The 18,769-nt window shown below is 38.6% G+C and overlaps 1 protein-coding gene across 1 annotated transcript in view; it reads right to left on the bottom strand.

Moving 5' to 3' along the window:
- CEP128 (centrosomal protein 128kDa) overlaps nucleotides 1-18,769 on the bottom strand; it is a 597,902-nt gene that overhangs the window by 25,362 nt on the left and 553,771 nt on the right. The window contains exon 20 of the mRNA XM_006884767.1: nucleotides 2,488-2,565. Within this exon, the coding sequence (XP_006884829.1) occupies nucleotides 2,488-2,565 (78 nt within the window). The remainder of the gene's footprint in view (nucleotides 1-2,487; nucleotides 2,566-18,769) is intronic.

Genomic DNA, 18,769 nt, shown 5'->3' with positions numbered 1-18,769 from the left:
TCACACTGACACAAATAGCCATAGGCTATGGTTTTATCAGTATGTGAAATATATTTTTAATATACATACTATTGATGCCAGTGAGAAGGAACCACACAGTGATAACATTGTTCAATGCCCTCATTTTTATGGAAGAAGAAATTGCTTCTGAAATATTAAGTGATTTTTCTGGTATATGAGCTTTGACCAGAATATAGGACTTGAAACTTTTTGTTCTTTTATATTGTTTTGCTCTTTTATACTGCATCTGTTGTATATTTCATACTGTTGTACACTAAAGTTTAGAAAGTTTTCTCAAACTCTCATTGCTGTCGAGTTGGAACCAACTCATCGTGGGTCCTCCAGTGGGTTTTTGGAAGCTGTAAGTTACAGGAGAGGAGACTGCCATCTTTTTCCTGAGCGGCCACATGTGGATTTGAACCACCAGAGGCACCACCTTTGGGTAGCAGTGCAGCTCCCTGCGGCCTAAGGCACCAGGAGCTCTGTTAGAAAGTTTTGTCTTAGGGGTTTGAATATATCCCACTAAATCCTGCTATATATCTACTAAAGACCTTACATATTTTCCTTTAAAGGCTTTCTGGTTATGTCTAAATTGATTTAAGTGAGCTCTTTTTATTTATAGAGATAGAGTACATATAGAGAGCGGGTTTCAAGCTACAGGCAGCATTAGATCCCATACTAATTTATTATGCACAGTAAGCCTCAATTTTTTGCCTGTAAAATGGGATAAGTAATAACTATCTAAGGACAGTTTTACTTCGAAAATCAAGAAAAAAATATAAAATACAGAATTATAACATGTCACATAGCACATATGTAATATTGGTTAATTACTCCCTTTTCCTTTTCAAATTGAATTAACTTTCTATTTTAATGACTACTATTGAAAGGGATATAGGTCTGAATCTTAAAAATTATTCTGTCTAGAATATCATTATATAAGGCCTGTCTGGTTGTATGTGCACATATAAATCAGTCTTATAAATAGTCTCTTGCCTATATGATACAAGAATTAAATTAATCTTTGCAGTAGCAGAGAATACAAATTTTGAAGAGTCCATCTGAATATTCTGCCCCATACAGAACGCTGGTAAAAAGTGACCCGTCACTGGAGGTTAAACTTGATGTTTTGTGTTTGTATAAGGCAGGCATCTGTTTGTCAGGGCCTAGGGCCACCTGTTTCTAGTACCTTTGCTTGCCTGCCCATCATTCACTTAGATGACTTTTGTTAGCTTTAGTGAAAAAAAGATGAAAGAATTTAATTTAACGTATTGCTACTCTGCACACTGGATTGAAAAAGGATAAGTAGAAATTATAGCTACTTATACTTCTTTTTCATAATCTCTTGCTAAGGAATTAGACTGTTACTATATAATCAAATCAATGAGAAAGAAGAAAATAGTAAAAGAGCACTTGGTGTTGGTTTCTTTGTGCTTGCCTAGAATGCTGGATGTGTCTATGTATGCATTCACGGATCTCACTGAAAAGAATATTCCATTAATGAAATACCAGACGATGTTCCATGAAAGATTATCTTAAGATAGTGTAGACCTTCAAGGGCCACATCATATCAATTTGTCCAATAAACCCATAGGACATGATCACGTTATAGTTCTTATACACCATATCCTTACACCATATACTAGATTTAAAAGAGAACTTAAACATAAATGGTACCTCAAAAGCAATGTGAAATAAGCAATTACATGGTTTCCAAAAAGACAACTTTTTACCACCTGTAGCTCCACCCATACAGAATCAAGAAATTACATTTTCCTGATTCAATACATTATATTACATTGTACACTGAAAGCACTAAGAGGCCATGTGAAGATATTCTTTTTTTGCAGCTTTTATCCGACAGGACTGAGCAGCAGGCTTATTACTGCTTTGCATTTCTTCTCTGTGAGGAACTTCTTCAAATTACACGGGTAAACCTCCACATGTAATCAACTGAATAATAAAATGTCTTGTGGTTAGAACTCTATCATGAAATGGTATAGGGTATGATAAATTACACCCTATGTGGAGAGGAATATGTTCTATAGGGATAGTTTGTGAACTCTTATATCTCAAAAACAAATAGTATCCTAGCAATCTGCAATTAAAAATGAAGCCAGGTTCCTAAGTTAAAATTGCTACTAGAAAATATGATCTGTTGTCAACATAATCTGTAACTTTCTTTAATTCTGTGATCTTTCTAAAGTATAGTTAAAGCTGGGAGTGGCCAAATGCATGTGCAGTAGGGGTACAAAATCCTCTAGTAATGTCTGTTGTGCGAACAGATTAATTCCATTCATTTCAATGCTGACTTCACACATGTCAGTGAACTCTGACAAGAGGGAGTGGTGGAAGTCCCAATTTTTTTCTTTTGGGTCCTTCCTCTCTCCCTGCCATTATTTTTTTTTTTTTTTTGCACATCAGGAAGATGCCAAATGCTGTTAGTCAGATAAATATACTGAAAAAGACAAGCCAATTCTTCCTCACTCTGAAGTCTCTGGAATCTTCTAGTAGGTTCAGTTTCTCTGGCACAGACTCCAGATGGTCCAAGGCCACTCGGGTACTCTGAAAAACCAAACAGAAGGAAACCAAACATTATGAAAAATTGATTAGTATTCTCAGGATCCAAATACTAAAAATTAGATCTTCCACTAGCATTAGCTGTAGATTTAGAGTAAATAAGAATAGCTAAAAGAGTACTTCTAAATCAAATGTATTCTTTTTTTAAATTACAAAAGATCTTTCCTTTCAAAAACTCTATGCAATGTATTTGCAAGACTGATTCAAATATGAAAAAGCTTCCTGGGTAATTGCTTTCACCTGATATACTAGGAAACTTTTTATAGAGCATCTCATATTAATATTAATTTACAAACCCGCTTCAGTGAACACCAGAAATAAACCACAAGGTAGGACTGTGAAATAGATGAATTTGCAGTTACTTATCTACGAGGTATTAAAGGTCTTATAAGAAAAGAATTCTTAATTATTTTCATTAAAGGGGAAAGGAAGAACAGTTTGCAAAAGGTCTGGGGGTGGGGGAAATCCCAAAATGGGACATTTGCAACATGGATACAAGATCCTATGAGAACAAGACAGTAACTTCTTTTACAGTCTTTGATTATCATCTGGTCACTGATTACGTGGTCATTACCAACAAAAATATTGAAAGGAAACGATCTAAGAATTACTCCAAAGGCAGTGTGAAACAAAAGATTAAATGTTAGAGTAACCAGGAGACCAGAAACTATATCGTACATGCCTCTGTATTCTTAGTATTGGCTAGAGTAAACTTATATAGGAGGCAGGAAGTCAGTATTACTTTATGGATTTAAAATGTAATTTTATTTTCATGTAAAAAAGAAAACAAAACACACAAACAAAACAACTCAACAAGACTCCATAGATGGTACAACTTAGTGCTCTGTTCTGTAGGTTTCCCGAGCGGTTCTGATCACTGGTCTGTGATTGCAAGTGAGGTACCCTCAGCTGTTAAGTGCTGCTGACTATAACTCACAGCTTTCCTCTGAAGAAAAGATCAGAACCTTGCCCTACCCTGTCCCATTCTCTCAATTTCCACCGTGGTCAATAAGGAATCTAAATAGGCTATGAGTTCAAGGAATGGACTTGTGTGCTCCATCCTCCATCCTGGTTGCTGATATGAGAACCTTGCAGGTCATATGCTTCAAAAGTTCGGAGTACAAGACAGAAGAGGTCTATCAGCTGTACTAGATTTCCTGCAAGTGAGATAACAACTTCCACCGGTTTAAGTTTAAAACAAGATCCAAATTCAAGTCTGTTGGAGCTGACCCTCCACTGGGTTTCAGAGACTGTGAATCTGAGAGAAGACTGCCCACCTTTCTCCCATGGAGCCACCGTTAGATTAACTACATTTGGATTAGCAGCACAACTCCCTGTCTACTAGGGCTCCAGGGCTCCCTGGGCTCAGAGTCCATTAGGAGTACACAGACTGTGAAAAGAACAACTCTGTGCTGAAAGAAGTGAAGCCAGTGTATTTCTTAGAAACCAGGACGGTGAAACTTCGTCTCGTAATACTTTGGGCTTGTGGTGAGGAAGGGCCACCAGCCCCTGCAGAAGGACATCACGCTTGGGAAAGAAGAGCACCAGTGAAGAGGGAGGCCCTAGATGATCTGGAGTAACAGTGACTGACTGCACCAGGGGCTGAGGCCCAGCCCAGACTGTGAGGATGGAGAGGATCGGGCAGGATTTAGTTCAGTTGAACACCGGGTCTTTTGGTCTGAGTCAGAGCCGGTTTATAACGACCAACAAATTATACAGCAACAGACTAATGATTACAATTAATACCTACTCTGGGAATTACATAATTGTGTTGTAGGGATAACAAGGGGTCAAAAGACTTTTTATGTCCTAACTTATTACGCAAATATGAGGGAGTTTGGCTTTTCTGGGTTTTGATAGGGCTGAGAACTGTTCTCATTATTTAAAATGTCCAATTGTACCTAACCTTCCTATTTTAAATCCCTTTCTCACTCCAAAGCTTCTCTTTGCCTGGCGCCTTCAGCCCTGACATTTTCTGATGTAACTTCTCCGCCTGTAATTTCTTGTCTCCTGCAGGCCTTGAGTAAGTTCGGGATGGGGAGAGTCTTGTAAGTCTGCCTTCTTACTGTAACTTTCAATTTCTCCATATCCACCTCCTCCTTATGCAGTAATTGGTGCATCTAACGCACTAGCCTCCCTGGAGTTCCTCTCCAGGGTGAATCCATTTGCTCTCCAATTTGCCATCCCTTTCTGCAGGTGCTTGGGTTTTACCTTCCTCTCTTCTGAGTCATTTAGACATTTTTCTTTCACTGCTCTGCAGTTTGGAGTCATAGATGTCTTCTAGTTTGCCAACATGGAAATCAGTGTTTCCATTTCTTCATGGTCTTATTTTTGTACGTGTTTTTGAGAGAAGGCAGAAATACCTTTACTTTGCCATTTTGAAATGAGACACCATACATACTGTTTCCAAGTTCATAATTCTTCTTTATTAACCCATTTTCAAGGATTTAGTAATTTTGTTCTTTCTGCTAAGCATTTCTACTACTGTTAGTCTTCTTTCAACATGTGATAAATTGACATCTATTTTAAATGGCTTTTTTACTTTTTTTTCTCATATGTAGGAAAGAGTCATCAAAATGAATGTGTTAACAATGAATGAATGGAAACCCAAAATCTCTGTAAATGTTTATGAAAATTAATAAAATATAATTATAGAAAAAAAAAAACAAAAAAAAATGTGTTATATTATAGGCCATAACATGCAGGTTTGGGAAAGCCAAGAGTTTTAATCACCATATATGCTTTATTCATTTAAGTAATAAAAATATAGATTTTTATCTAGTTATATTGACCCATGAATAATAAAATACATAGCAATGCCCTCATGATTTTAAAAGCAAAATTTTATACACTGAATAAAATCCTCTTCATAAACACAGATTCTAATAGGTTTGTAGTTTTAAAACTTTATTTTCCTTTCTCATCCCATTAATTTTTCTTGCATGGTAGTGATCCTCTGAACCTTGGTTAAGGACATTAAATTCATTTTAGAATCAGCAAATGATCTTTTCTGACTATAAAGCTACCATGCTATGAAAGTATTTTTGCTTATACTTTTTGATCAGCCACGTGTTTACATGAAAACCCTTTCTTCCCTGAGTGTTTTAAATCACAGGGTTCTTTTTTTTACCCTGTCTGTTTGGAGATATATATTCAAGTATACGCTTTTTGTGTGAGTAAACCTTGACAAATCCCTTTTCTTTATTTTTTTAAATTTTTTATTTTAATGGAAGTTTACAAAAAAGTTGGATTTTCATTCAATCATTGTTGCACATTTTCTTCCCTCCTCTCCCCCGTTAAAATTTTATTTTTTTAGATATTCATTCATTGTTGCACAATTTCTTCCCTCTCTTCCTCCCTTACCTCGCCCCCAGTCCATTTCATAATGTACCTCTCATTCTGGACTGTTGCCATACAAATAATGCTTAATCATCTATATTCCTCTTAAACAGTTCTTTCATTCATCTCTTCCAACGCACTGTTCATTATCTATACCTTCTTTTTGTAGTTTCCCCAAAGCCCACCATGTCAATCTTGTTTTATAACAGTGGTGTTATGCAGTATTTGTCATTTTGTGACTGAGGTATTTCATTCAGCATAATGTCCTCCAGGGTCACCCAAGTTGTGCAATGTTTTATGAGTTCCTTTTCAGTGCTGCATAGTGTTCTATCCATTCATTTGTTGATGGGAACTTGAGTTGCTTGTATCCATTTGCTATTATGAGTAACACAGGAATAAACATGGGTGTGCATACAGCTGTTTGGGTGGCAGCTCTGGTTTCTTTAGGATATATTCCCAACATTGCAATTGCTATTTCTATTTCCAACTTTTTGAGAAATCATCAGACTCCTTTCCACAGTAGGTGCACCATTTTACATTCCCACCAGCAGTGAATAAGGGTTCCAATCTTTCCACTGTTCTTCACTGTTCGATCTCACCAGCATTATTTGTTTGCTGCTCTGTTGAACTTTGCTACTGTTGCTGGAGTGAGATGATAGCTCAAAGCTGTTTTTATTTGCATCTCTCTGAGAGCTAGGGATTTTGAACATTTCTTCATGTGTTTGTTTACCATCTGAATGTCTTCTTCGGTGAAGTGTCTGTTCATATGCTTTGTCCATGTTGTGATTGGGTTGTTTACCTTTTTCTTGTTGAGGTGCCAGAATCTTTTATAAACTTTAGATATGAGTCTCTTATCAGATATGTCATTGTCAAATATTTTTCCCCAGTCTGTGTGTTTCCTTTTTACCCTGTTGGAGAAGTTCTTTGATATACATAGGGATTTGATTCTTAGAAGGTCCCATTCATCTGTTTTATTCTTTCCTAGCTGTAGGGTTTTTATGATACTTGGAAGACTGTTTTTACTGTTGATTAAGGCTTCTAGAGTTCTTTCAAGCTTTTCTCTGCTGAAGTTTATGGTCTTTGGTTTTACCTCTAGGTTCCTGATTCACCTTAATTTGGTTTTTGTGTAGAGTGTAAGATGTAGGTCTTGCTTGAGTTTTCTACAGATGGTTTCCAAATTCACCAACACCACTTGATAAAGAGGCTGTTGATTCCCCACTTGACTGATTTCTTCTCCTTGTCAAACATTAGTCAACCATGACTTTTCTTTCTTAAGAAAAATGATACTTCCCCAAACAAAAAACTCATTGTCATTGAGGCTATTTCACTCATGTTGACCCTTCATTGAGCTTCAAGGCTGTAGATTTACGGGCCACATAACCTCATCTTTCCCCTGTAAGTCGTTGGTGGATCCGTACTGCCAACTTTTCACAGAGAAGCTCAACCGTTAACATGATGCCACAAGGGCAACTTTTTATTCCACCTCAAGTCCTCATTAACAGATCTTCATACATTCTTCTTATGTATTCTATCTATGGTTTATATTTCATTTCTGCTTTGCTTCTAAACCTGCGTCACACTACCACTCTGGTGGCCTAGTGGCTAAGAAAGGAATTGTGCCGCACACATAAAGCTTGGCAGTTTGAATGTTCTAGTTGCTCCAGGGGAGAAAGATGGGGAATGTCCTCCTGTGCAATTTACTGCCTCTGAAAACCCACTGGAGGGTCAGGGGGGAGTTGGTTCCAGCTCAATGACAATGCGTTAAACAGAAATACCTTCTGGTGCATATGTCTTTTTTTTTTCAGCTGCATATTTTAATCAATTAATAATGAACATATGACTAGATATGAGAAAAAGAAACAAAAAACATAGACATTGTGTTTTTTTAAAAAGACATAAGAGGCATATGTCTTATTTTTCAGGAGCTTTAAACTTACTATGGAAACATATGCACATGAAAAAAGAACATAAGAAATATGAAAGGAAACTTTTTGTTCTTTATTTTATAGCAATTGTATATAGAAATACTAAGAGTTCTAGGGTATTGGCAATACTCATATGTTAATAGCTCAATTTATGAGTTCAGGCTTGTAAGCATCTCAGGCTTCTTAAAACTGAATTAGTGATATTTTTTTGGCATGTATTTATTTTTTTACTCCTCATTCTCCCCTCCTCCAAGTTTAATCCAATAATTGCACCAGCAAATGACAGTTAATTGCTTGCCTGTAATTGTCTTAATTCACTTATCTCCAAGAACTAAGTAAGACATTCTTAAAAGGTTTTAAAGATTATTTCTCTTTGGAAAATGTTACAAGATCCTGAGTTTCATTTTAAATTTGAAAACAAAGAAAATCCATAATTAAGATTTCATCTCACTAAGGACCAATATACATGTGTGTAAAATACTGAATTAATCTCAGGGACTAGAAAAACTGGACTTCCTTTTATTGGCCCAGAAGCAGTGGCAAAGCAAAGCATCTGTTAATTTCAATCCATTAAGTAGCATAACAAAAGTCTAAACCATAAAAATGTAATTCAATGTTAAGAACATTTACTCGTTCTCATATTATGAAGTTGATATTATTGTTATCCTCATTACACACAGGAGGCAAATGAGAACCAGAGAATGTAAATAATCTCTTTACAGCCATGTAGTGGCAAAACCTGATCCTGAATACAGGAAGTCTGAATGCAGAAATGGTAGAGATTTTATTATTGTGTTTTTTTTTGTTTTTTTAAATTCATTTCACCAGCCTTAAGAAGGACTGAATATCAACCAAATGTTGTAATACTGAATGCTTTATGTGAAGTACTAAATTCTTAACCCTTCCAGCTGGTGTGTTTGAACTGTGGACCTTCAGGATTGTTGTAGCTGTTATGTGCTGTCCAGTCACCTGTGACTTATAGCGACCCTACATACAACAGCTCTAAACTCTGCTCTATTCTGTGTCAATCTTACTGTCTCTGACACACCTACCCCTATTACCCCAGTCACTGAATCAATCCATTTCATTGAGGGTCTTCCCCTCTTGTGCTATCACTCCACCTTCCCAAACATGATCTCCTTCTCCAAGGACTGGTCCCGCCTTGCAACATGTCTAAAATATGTCAGACAAAGCTTCAGACTCCTCATAACCAAGGAGCATCGTAGTATCACACTCTTTAGGATGGATCTGTTTGTTTTCCTAGCAGTCTAGCACCACAGCCAAAAGGCATCAGTTCTCCAGCTTTTTATCACTAGGCCACCAGAGCTCCCACTGACTCTTGTTGTTATGTACCGACAAGTCAGAATGGATTCACAGCTGACCCTCCGGCAGGTATTCAGAGACAGTTAATCACATGGGAGTAGATATTGACTCTTAGCAGGTAGAATTTTGAAAATATATGCTTAATGGATTTATTTTTGGATCAAAAGTATTAAGATTCCATTTTCAACAGTGCTCAGATGCATGTATTCAAGGATGCATATTTAGAAAGGGGTCTAGATATTTTCTGATATAGTTGTTGTTAGGTGTTGCCAAGCTGGCTACAACTCTTGGCAACCCTAAGATTCAAACCTTGTCTTACCCTGCAACATCCTAGCAATTTCCACTATGCTCAAGGCCGTTGTTGTAGTCACATGTCAATGCACATTGTTGAGGTTTTTTTTTCTTCTTTCATTCATTTTTAACACTTCTCAGCACGATGTCTTTTTCAAGGACCAACCACTCCTGACACAATATACAAAGTATATGAGATAAAGTTTCACCATCCTTGTCTCTAAAGAGTGGCCTAGGAGTACTTCTTCCAAGATAGTCTTGTTTGTTCTTTGACCATCCATGGACTATTAAATATTTTTCAGCAACAGCACAATTCAAAGGCCTCATTGACTACTTCTTTGGTTTTCCTTATTCACTGTCCATCTTTAACACATATAGGAAGGGACCGATAATAATATGACTCGGATTAGGTCCATCTTGGTCTTTAAACCGACTGACTTCCTCTTTAGCACTTCAAAGAGGTCCCTGAAAGCAGGTATTTCAAGTGAAACATGCTTTTTGAGTTCTTGACTGCTGTCACCAAGAATGATGATTGTGAATCCACGTAAAATAAATCCTTGACAACTTGAAGGGAGTTCTGGTGGTTTAGTCCATAGGTAGTTGCAATGCTAACAAAGTGATGCCTCTCTGGTGGTTTGGATCCACCTAGTTCTGAGGAAGAAAGATGAACACTCTTCTCTTGAACAATTTATGTTGTTGTTGTTGTTAAGTGCCATCGAGTTGGGTACAACTCATAGCAACCCTATGAACAAAAGATTTGAACCCTGTTCTATCCTGTGCAATCCTCACACTTCCTGACACACAAGAGCCCACTGCAGCAGTCACCATGACAATCCACCTGGTTGAGAGTCTTCCTCTCCTTTGCCAACCCTCCACCCTTCCCAACATCATGTCCTTCTCCAAGGAACAGTACCTCCTAGCAATGTGCCCAAAGTATGTGAGGGGAAGCCTCATCATTCTTGCCTCCAAAGAACACTCCAGCTGCACCCTCTCTAAGACATCTTTGTTCTCTTGGCTGTCCATGGGATGATCAGTGCTCTTCTCCAATACCAGAGCTCAAAGGCATCAATTATTTTCCAGTCATTCTTATTCATTGTCCAGCTCTTTGATGCATCACAAATAATTGGAAAGACTATGGGCTGAATCAGAGGCACCTTAGTCCTCAAACAGACATCATTACTCCTCAATATTTTGGAAGAATCCCTAACTGCAAATTTTCCCAGTACAATGTGTCTCTTTATTTCCTGACTACTGGTAACAAGGGTGTTACTTGTGGATCCAAGCAAGTCGAAACTGTTGACCGTTTCAATCTCCTCACCATCCATCATGATGCTGCCTATTAGTTCAGTAGTAAGAATCTTTGTGTTTTGTTTTTTTTTGCATTGAGATCCAATCTATATGGAAGGCTGCATTCCTGGATTTTCTGCAACAAATGCCGCAAGTCCTTCTCACTTTCAGCAAGCAAGGTTGTGCCATCTGCACAATGCAGGGTATTGATGAGTCTCCCTCTAATCCTCACACCACACTCCAGAGAGTCCAGCTTCTTGGATAATTTGCTCAGCATACAGACTGAATAGGTATGGAGAAAGAACACAACCCTAGCATAGACTGTATGCCACCCTTCCTGAGGGTGAGTCACCAGCTTGGAGCACTTGGATTCTGGAGTGTAAGTGTTCTTTTATAACTTGAAAGTTTGGCTTTGTTAACCATCAAGGGTAAGGTGATTGGCCATTTCTGATTTTGTTAACAATCAGCTGTGGGCTGGAAGCCTCTTGTTTACACGATCAGGATCTGGTGGCCAGGCCTTTGTATTTAAAAGTTGATTGGGCCCTGCCTAAGAGTCTGGTGTTAATTGTGTTTGGAGAGACAATTGTTCTAAGTGGTAGAACACTTGTCTGCCAGTTTGCTGTACTGTAAGAAATTGGGGTTGCTGTAATACTAAAATTTGTGCCACTGGTGTGTCAAACCCACAGTGGCCAGGTTTTTCTGGAGCTCCCTGATTAAGACAGACAAGGAAACAGGAAAGGCCACCTACTTCCTAAATAACAGGCCTTTGAAAAACCTATGAACACTAAAGAAAGAGGATAGTTATAGTAGTTATAGTTGTAGAGTCCAGATTGGAAGTCAGTTGAAATGAGGAAAATCAATAACAAATAGTGTTTAGCATTTGGAACATGGAATGTATGTACCTTGAATGCTGAAAAACTGGAAATTGTTAAAAATAAAGTGGAACACATGAATATCAACATACTAGGGATCAGTGAAATGAGATGGACAAACTTAGGACACCATGATAAGATAATCATATGGTATACTATGCTTGGAATGAAAAACAGAGGAAGAATGATATAGCATTCATAGTAAAAAAGTCAATTTCAAGTTCTATCCTGAAATACAATGTTGTGAGTGACAGGATAATATTCATATGCATACAAAGACGACCTGTTTACATGACTATTATTCAAATATACGCTTCTACATCTAGAGCCAAAGAAGAAGAAAGTGAGAATTTTTACTAAATCTTGCTGCCTAAAACTGACCAAACATGCAATCAAGAGGTGTTAATGATAATTGGTGGCTGGAATGCAAAAGTAGGAAACAGTGAAGAAAATAGTAGTTGGAAATCACAGGTTTGGTGATAGAAATGAGATTGGAAATAACAATTGAATTTTGTATTTACAATGATTTCTCATTGTAAATACCTTTAAAAAGAACCAAAATGATGACTTTACACATGGATCTCATCTGATGGGCCACATAGGAATCAGACTGGGTACATATACGGAAGAAATCGCTGGAGAAGCTCAATATCAGCAGTCAAAACTAGAAGAGGGGTGTAGTGTGGGTCAGACTATCAATTTCTCATATGCAAGTTCAAATTGAGGCTGAAGAAAATGAAGATAAGTCCACAGGAACCAAGATATGATCTTGAATCAATTCAACCTGAATTTCATGATCATCTTAAGAACAGATTTGTGGTACTGAGCACTAATGATGAAAGATGAGATGAGTTGCGGGATGATATTAAGGATAACATTCATGAAGAAAACAAAAGGTCGTTATAAAAACAGAGGAGAAAAAAAAAAAATGATGTCTGAAGAGACTCCAAGGATTGCACTGGAGCATCAAAAGCATCAAGAAGCCAAAATAAAAGGAAAGAATATCAAAGTGAAAGAGCTGAACAGAAGGTTTCCAAGGGCAGTTTTAGTGGACAAAGTATACGGGAAAGATTTATAATCTCCAGAAAGCTCAATGGCAGGTCAACTATGAGTCCATTCTAACTCCATGTCAATGAGTTTATGCTATTAGAGGAGATTAAATATGATATGAATTGTATAGCTTCAGTGACACTTTGTCATTAATTTAAGTGTTTTGGAATAACCAATACGAGTGTAGTGCATTTTCTTGCCCATATGAAGGGCTTCAACAAATGCCTGCTCCTCAACTGCTACAATCTGACACAATCTCATCAACCTACCAAACCCATCTCAAATCAATCTCAGCTTCTACATTAAAAACACAAGATGAAAAATTCACTGTTTCATTCAAGTGTTTTCTCTATGATAAAGTTCAGATCAAGTTTTTCAAATGATCGAGAAATGTAGATGGCATGTCTTTCAGACCCTGTGGCTTCTACAACTAGTTATATAGATATCTATTGACAAGGCAAAGAACAAGTGCTAATTTTATCATTCCAAAAGCCCTCAATACCATCCAGACTCCTAAAGACTTGGACAGTGAAATGATCACAGTTCAATTTTTCTTAGTGGTTCCTATATTTTAGACTAAAATACAGTATGATAATATTATTGTTGTTTTTATGTGCAACTGAGTTGCCTATGACTCACAGTGACCCTGTGTACGACAGCTCTGAGCTATGCTCTATTCTGAGCTAGTCTCACTGTCTCTGACACACCTACCCTCGTTACCCCAGTGACTGTGTCAATCCATCTCACTCAGGGTTTTCCTCTCCCGTGCTGTCTCTCTACCCTTCCAAGCATTGAGCTCGGGATTGAGCTCTCTTGGCCACATACCCAAATATGTGAGACAGATATTTAAAATTCCTTTCTCCAAGAAGCAGTCTCTCTCCAAGATAAACTAGTGTATTCTCTTGGTAGTTCATGGTATGGATGGACAATACTCGTGTCTAGGACTAAAACTCAAAGGCATCAATTCTGTCATCTTTGGACAGTGTCCAGCTCTTTGATGCTAGCAAGTAATTGCAAAGACCATGGCCTGAATCTGGTGTACTTTAATTTCCAGATTGACACTGAAGCACTTTTGAGAAGTCCCTGGGAGCAGATTTTCCCAGAGCAAGTCATCTTTTGATTTCTTTACTGCTGATGCCAAAAGTGTTGATTGTGGCACCGAGCTAGCTGAAATTGTTAACAATTTCAATCTCTTCTCCATCTATCATGGTTCTGCCAATTGCCCTTGTGGTGAGAATCTTTGCCTTGTTGATGTCAAGCTTCAATACGTACTGAAGGCTGCAGTACTTGACCTTCTGCAGCAAAAGCTGCAGGACGGTTCTCCTCAGTTTCTGCAAGCAAGGTTGTGTCATCACCTAATGTAGGTTGTGGATGAGTCTCTTCCAATCCTGATGCCACATTCCTCCTCATATAGTCTAGCCTCTTGAATACAATAAGTAGCAGCTACTCGGAACTAGAAAGGGTCATTGATTACACTTCTTAGAGTCCTGCTTTGTACATGAAAAATCTATACTTTTTTTATTCCTCTCCAAACCTATTAAACCCGTTTGCCGAGGAAATGATTCAAGAAGTTGGACTATGTGAAGCAGAATGTGGCATAATGACTGAAGGAAAACTCATCAATAACCTGCATTATGCACATGATACAACAACCTTGACTGCAGAATGTAAAAGAGGCTTGGAGCTTTTACTGCAGAAGATCAAAGACTACTGCTTACAACATGGATTCTATTTCAACATAAAGAAAAGCAAAATCCTTATCACTGGACTACTAGTCAAGATCATGGTAGATGGATAAAATGCTGAATTTGTCAATAATTTTACTTTGCTTTTAGATTTAATGATTTTCTTTTAAATCCACAATCGATACCTATCATAGCTCATTGTTGTTAAGTGCCGTTGAATCAAGTAAGACTCACAGCAACCATATGAACAAAAGAGCTGAACCCAGTCCTGTCCTGCACCATCCTTATACTTCCTGACACACAAGAGCCCACTGCAGCCATCACCATGTCTATCTACCAGGTTGAGGGTCTTCCTCTTTTTCGCCGACTCTCCACCCTTCCCAACATCATGTCTCTCTCCAAGAAATAGCACCTCCTAGCAATATGTCCAAAGAATGTGAAGCAAAGGTTCATCATTCTTGCTTCCAAAGAGCACTCTGGCTGCACCTTCTCCAAGACATATCTATTTGGTCTTTTGGTCGTCCTTGGAGTGTTCAGTGCTCTTCTTCAACATCACAGCTCAAAGGAGTCAATTCTTTTTCTGTCATCCTTATTCATTGTCCAGGTCTCAGATGCATAGGTAGTAAAGACTATGGCCTCAATCAGACGCTCCTTATTCCTAAAACTGACATCACCACCCCTCAACAGCTTGGAAAGGTTCCTAACTGCTGATTTAATGCAATGCATCTCCTTATTTCATCATACCAGCAGTCAAGAAATAAAAAAGATATGTTGCATTGAGGTATCTGCTGTCAAGGACTTTTTCCAAGATGTTGAAGAGCAAGAATGTCATGCGTATGTGAATGCTGGATGGTGACTATGAAAGCCTGAAGAATAATCAGTGCCTCTGAATTGTGGTACTGGCAAAAACAGTGAATACCTCATGCACTGACAAATGAACAAAAAAGCTTGAGTTAGAAGTTCTGCCATAGTACTCTTGGTGGTAAGCATAGCTAAACTTTGTTCCTACATAATTTAGGCACGTTATCTTCTTCTTGGAGGAAGACATTGTCCAAGGAAAGGGAGAGGGTTGTTAGAGAAAGACCCTCGACAGGCAAACTGTCACAGTGAGTGACTGTAACCGTGTGCTCACTTGTGTTGGCAATTCTGAGAGTGGTCTTGGATGGCTTCCTTAGTTATTATTTTTGCCATGTAGGTTCCTGGTTTGGCTGGCGCCTTCACAGGGTCGTGGGGAGCTCTCCTTGCCAGAAGGCAGGAGCGTGGTGGTGGGGAGTGCAGGAATCGTGGCAAGCTTTGGAGTGGACTGCTTTTCTGGGAATGTGTTTGATGTGCAGGTTTGCTCTGTCCCTGGAGTGAGGCTAGCCAGCCTGGGCCTAGGGTTTGAACCAGGAGGTGGCCTTAAGCCGAAGGAAGCTGGGAATCGTGGTAATGGGCACCCATGGTGGACAGTGTTGGCTGGAGCTTCCCGACTAAATCAAGCCTGGAAGCAGGAGCGGCATCCACTTCCAAAATGGTTTGCCTCTGGAAACTATGTACGAACAGTGCTCAGGCTGTTTGTTCATAGGGTTGCTATGAGTCGTCTACAACTCGACGGCATTAAACAACAACAACAACAAACAGGTGAATGGGAATATTAGTAAAGAGCATGTTGGCCTATCCACAAAGGGATTAACTAGTCTCATCATTAAACTGATCGGTTCCAGTAGCCGAAAGTGAGAACCTCACTACCTGGAAAGAATAAAGAGAATGCAGTACATCCTTCAGGGTCAGAGATTCTTGTGCCAGAGAGACTGGGACCTAGGGGAGCAGCAGCAGCCATGTAGCCACAGAAGAGAACTAGAGACCTGATGCATGAGGAAGTGGACTTTGGAAATGCTACCCCGTGGAGGCAGAACTTAGAGCCTTTGCCAAAGTTTGTTGGACAGTTGGAGTGAGGGGAGAGCCATAAATGGCATCCAAAACTGAGAGCTTTCTAACACTGGCCTCAAGCTGAGCATCTCAAGGCTGAGGTGCCTGTGAGCACATTTCAAAGGCTGTCCTGAGTGAATGAGTGAATCTTGCTATTATCCTGAATCATAGACTTTTGGTTTCCCTAATAGGGTTCCATGCAATCTGTGAGCAACTGCAATTGTTTCCAGAACCAGTAAAGTAGTAAGATTGGTGTTGCGATGAGTAAGAAAAGGTGTGGGAGCATGGAGGATATGGGAATTGGTTTTGTGTCGTTGATGCTATTGACAGGAACAATTCTCCTTTGTGGAGTTGGTAAAGGTCAGATACAGTGGTCCCCACGCGATCCTTGCTCTTTTTTACAATGAAGATGGCAAGGATAGGGTGAGGTTCCTATATGTTGTTCATAGTGTGCCTATGAGTTTACTAAGATATGATGGCACCTAACAAGAACAACAATAGAGAGAGAAAAAAGAACTGAATAAACTATGTGTCCATACCCAATTGTATTGTGAACCAAAAGGTCGCTGTCTCTGGTGGTTCAAATTTACCGGAGTGGCTCCCCAAAAGAAAGGCAGGCAGACTTCTCCCATTGTGATTTACAACCTTGGAAACAGCACGGAAGGTTGGCTCTCAAGTTAGAATCAACTTGACCTAGCAGCGAGTTTGATATTTAATAATTATACTTTTTTTTGTACTACAAAAATCTCATATTTGTATTTTATTAACACATTACAAATGTTGTGTTCTTACAGTGTTATGAAGTCTTATGTGCTTTGTGGCTAAAAAGAGCATATAAATGAAAAAGTATGGTATCTTTTTATTTCTAAAAATGTGTGTATTTTTGGCACTACCCAGATGTTAAATAAACAGGGTTATGGAGCAGTTTATTTGGGTTCAAAAATGCATTTCTATTTCATTTGGAAGGAGATCCACTGCAAACCTTCCTGACAAATCGCTGAAAGGTGGTAAAAGGACCTGAGTAAACACATTTCCAGGAGGGGAAGGGTGAGATCATCAAAAGGGTAGACTGTGTGTCTTTCACTCGTGCGGACTCCATCCAACACAGCTGTAACAGCTTCACAGGGCTCTGTTTTCAACCAAACCATGTCAGACACTTATGGGAACCAAGCTGAACAGTAGCAGAAAATAAGCAGGCAAAGCTTCATGCACACTATATGGGTCTCTTAGAATAACAGAATAGTGTTTGACTTCACCAGTTTGTACTTTAAGAGAAGTCTAAATAGGAGGGAATCATTAGAATGCATGTTGTGCATGTCCATGCATTTCGTGGAGTAAATCATATAAATGTTATTGGTGCTGTTAGGTACCACTGAGTTGGGTACAAATCATAGCGACCGTATGAACAACTTATCTGACTTCTCTCCTATCCTGTGCCATCTCACCATCTCTGATATACTTAAGCTCATTGCTATAGTCACCATGTCAACCCATCTTATTGGGGGGAGGTCTTATCTCTTTCACTGACCCTACACATAAGGCTCATTAAGTAAAAACCTCATTCAGTATTGCAATAAGACATCAGTGACTATATCTGGACCACATCTAGAATTTTCATTAGCAATGAATTCTATTTGCCTTCATGTACCACCATTCTCATCCAAAACATTAGATGATATACTGTAAGAATTGACTGCGTATTTTAATAATGGTGAACAAGTATAAACAAAGGCTTCCTAGGAGAGATCAAGTTAAACAGCTTCTGCCCCATGAGAGGTTAGGGATCTTTGCTTTTAGACACATAGGTCCTGGACATGTATTTCAAAAACAGTGGTGAGGAGGAAGGAGGGATGAATTGGAAATTACAAGGCCTAGCTTTATACCGGTGATGTTATATTTTAGTATGTTTTGGTTTGAGGAACATCACTTTGCCTTGCTCTTCTGAATGATAACCTTTTACTCACAAAGTAGGGATAAAAATATGCTAGGTTTCATTATCTCACACCCACTGGGTAGCTGTGATTATCAAGTAAAATAGTGAGTGTCAAAATTGCCAGGTACTTTCCTATAATCAGGTGTTAAAAAATAACTGAATGAACTCCAGTAAGTCTCAAAAAGAGATCTGGTCAGGAATAATCTAAAAGTACTGCTAATATAAAAAATCCATGGTGCAAAGCAGATGCAAAGGAAAGTAAACATAATGAAAACAATATTCAAATTTTCAAATGCATTTACTATGGTACAATCAATCTGGAAGGCAATTTGGGGGTTTCCTCAAAAAGCTGAAGCTAGAAATCCCATATGATCCAGCTATTCCACTGCTAGGAATATACGCCAAAGAAATTAGAATTGAGATTGTTGTTGTTATGTGCCATTAAGTCGTTTCCGACTCATAGCGACCCTATGCACAACAGCTCTAAACCCTGCTCTATCCTGCGCCAACTGCACCGCCTCTGACACACCCATCCCAATTACCCCAGTCACCGAATCAATCCATCTCATAGAGGGT

Source organism: Elephantulus edwardii, unplaced genomic scaffold (genome assembly GCF_000299155.1).
Source record: "Elephantulus edwardii isolate Elephantulus edwardi_28Jun2011 unplaced genomic scaffold, EleEdw1.0 scaffold00037, whole genome shotgun sequence".
In the NCBI taxonomy this organism is placed as follows: Eukaryota; Metazoa; Chordata; class Mammalia; order Macroscelidea; family Macroscelididae; genus Elephantulus; species Elephantulus edwardii.
The sequence above is the reverse complement of the archived record's forward strand: the minus strand, read 5'-3'. Positions and strand labels throughout refer to the sequence as shown.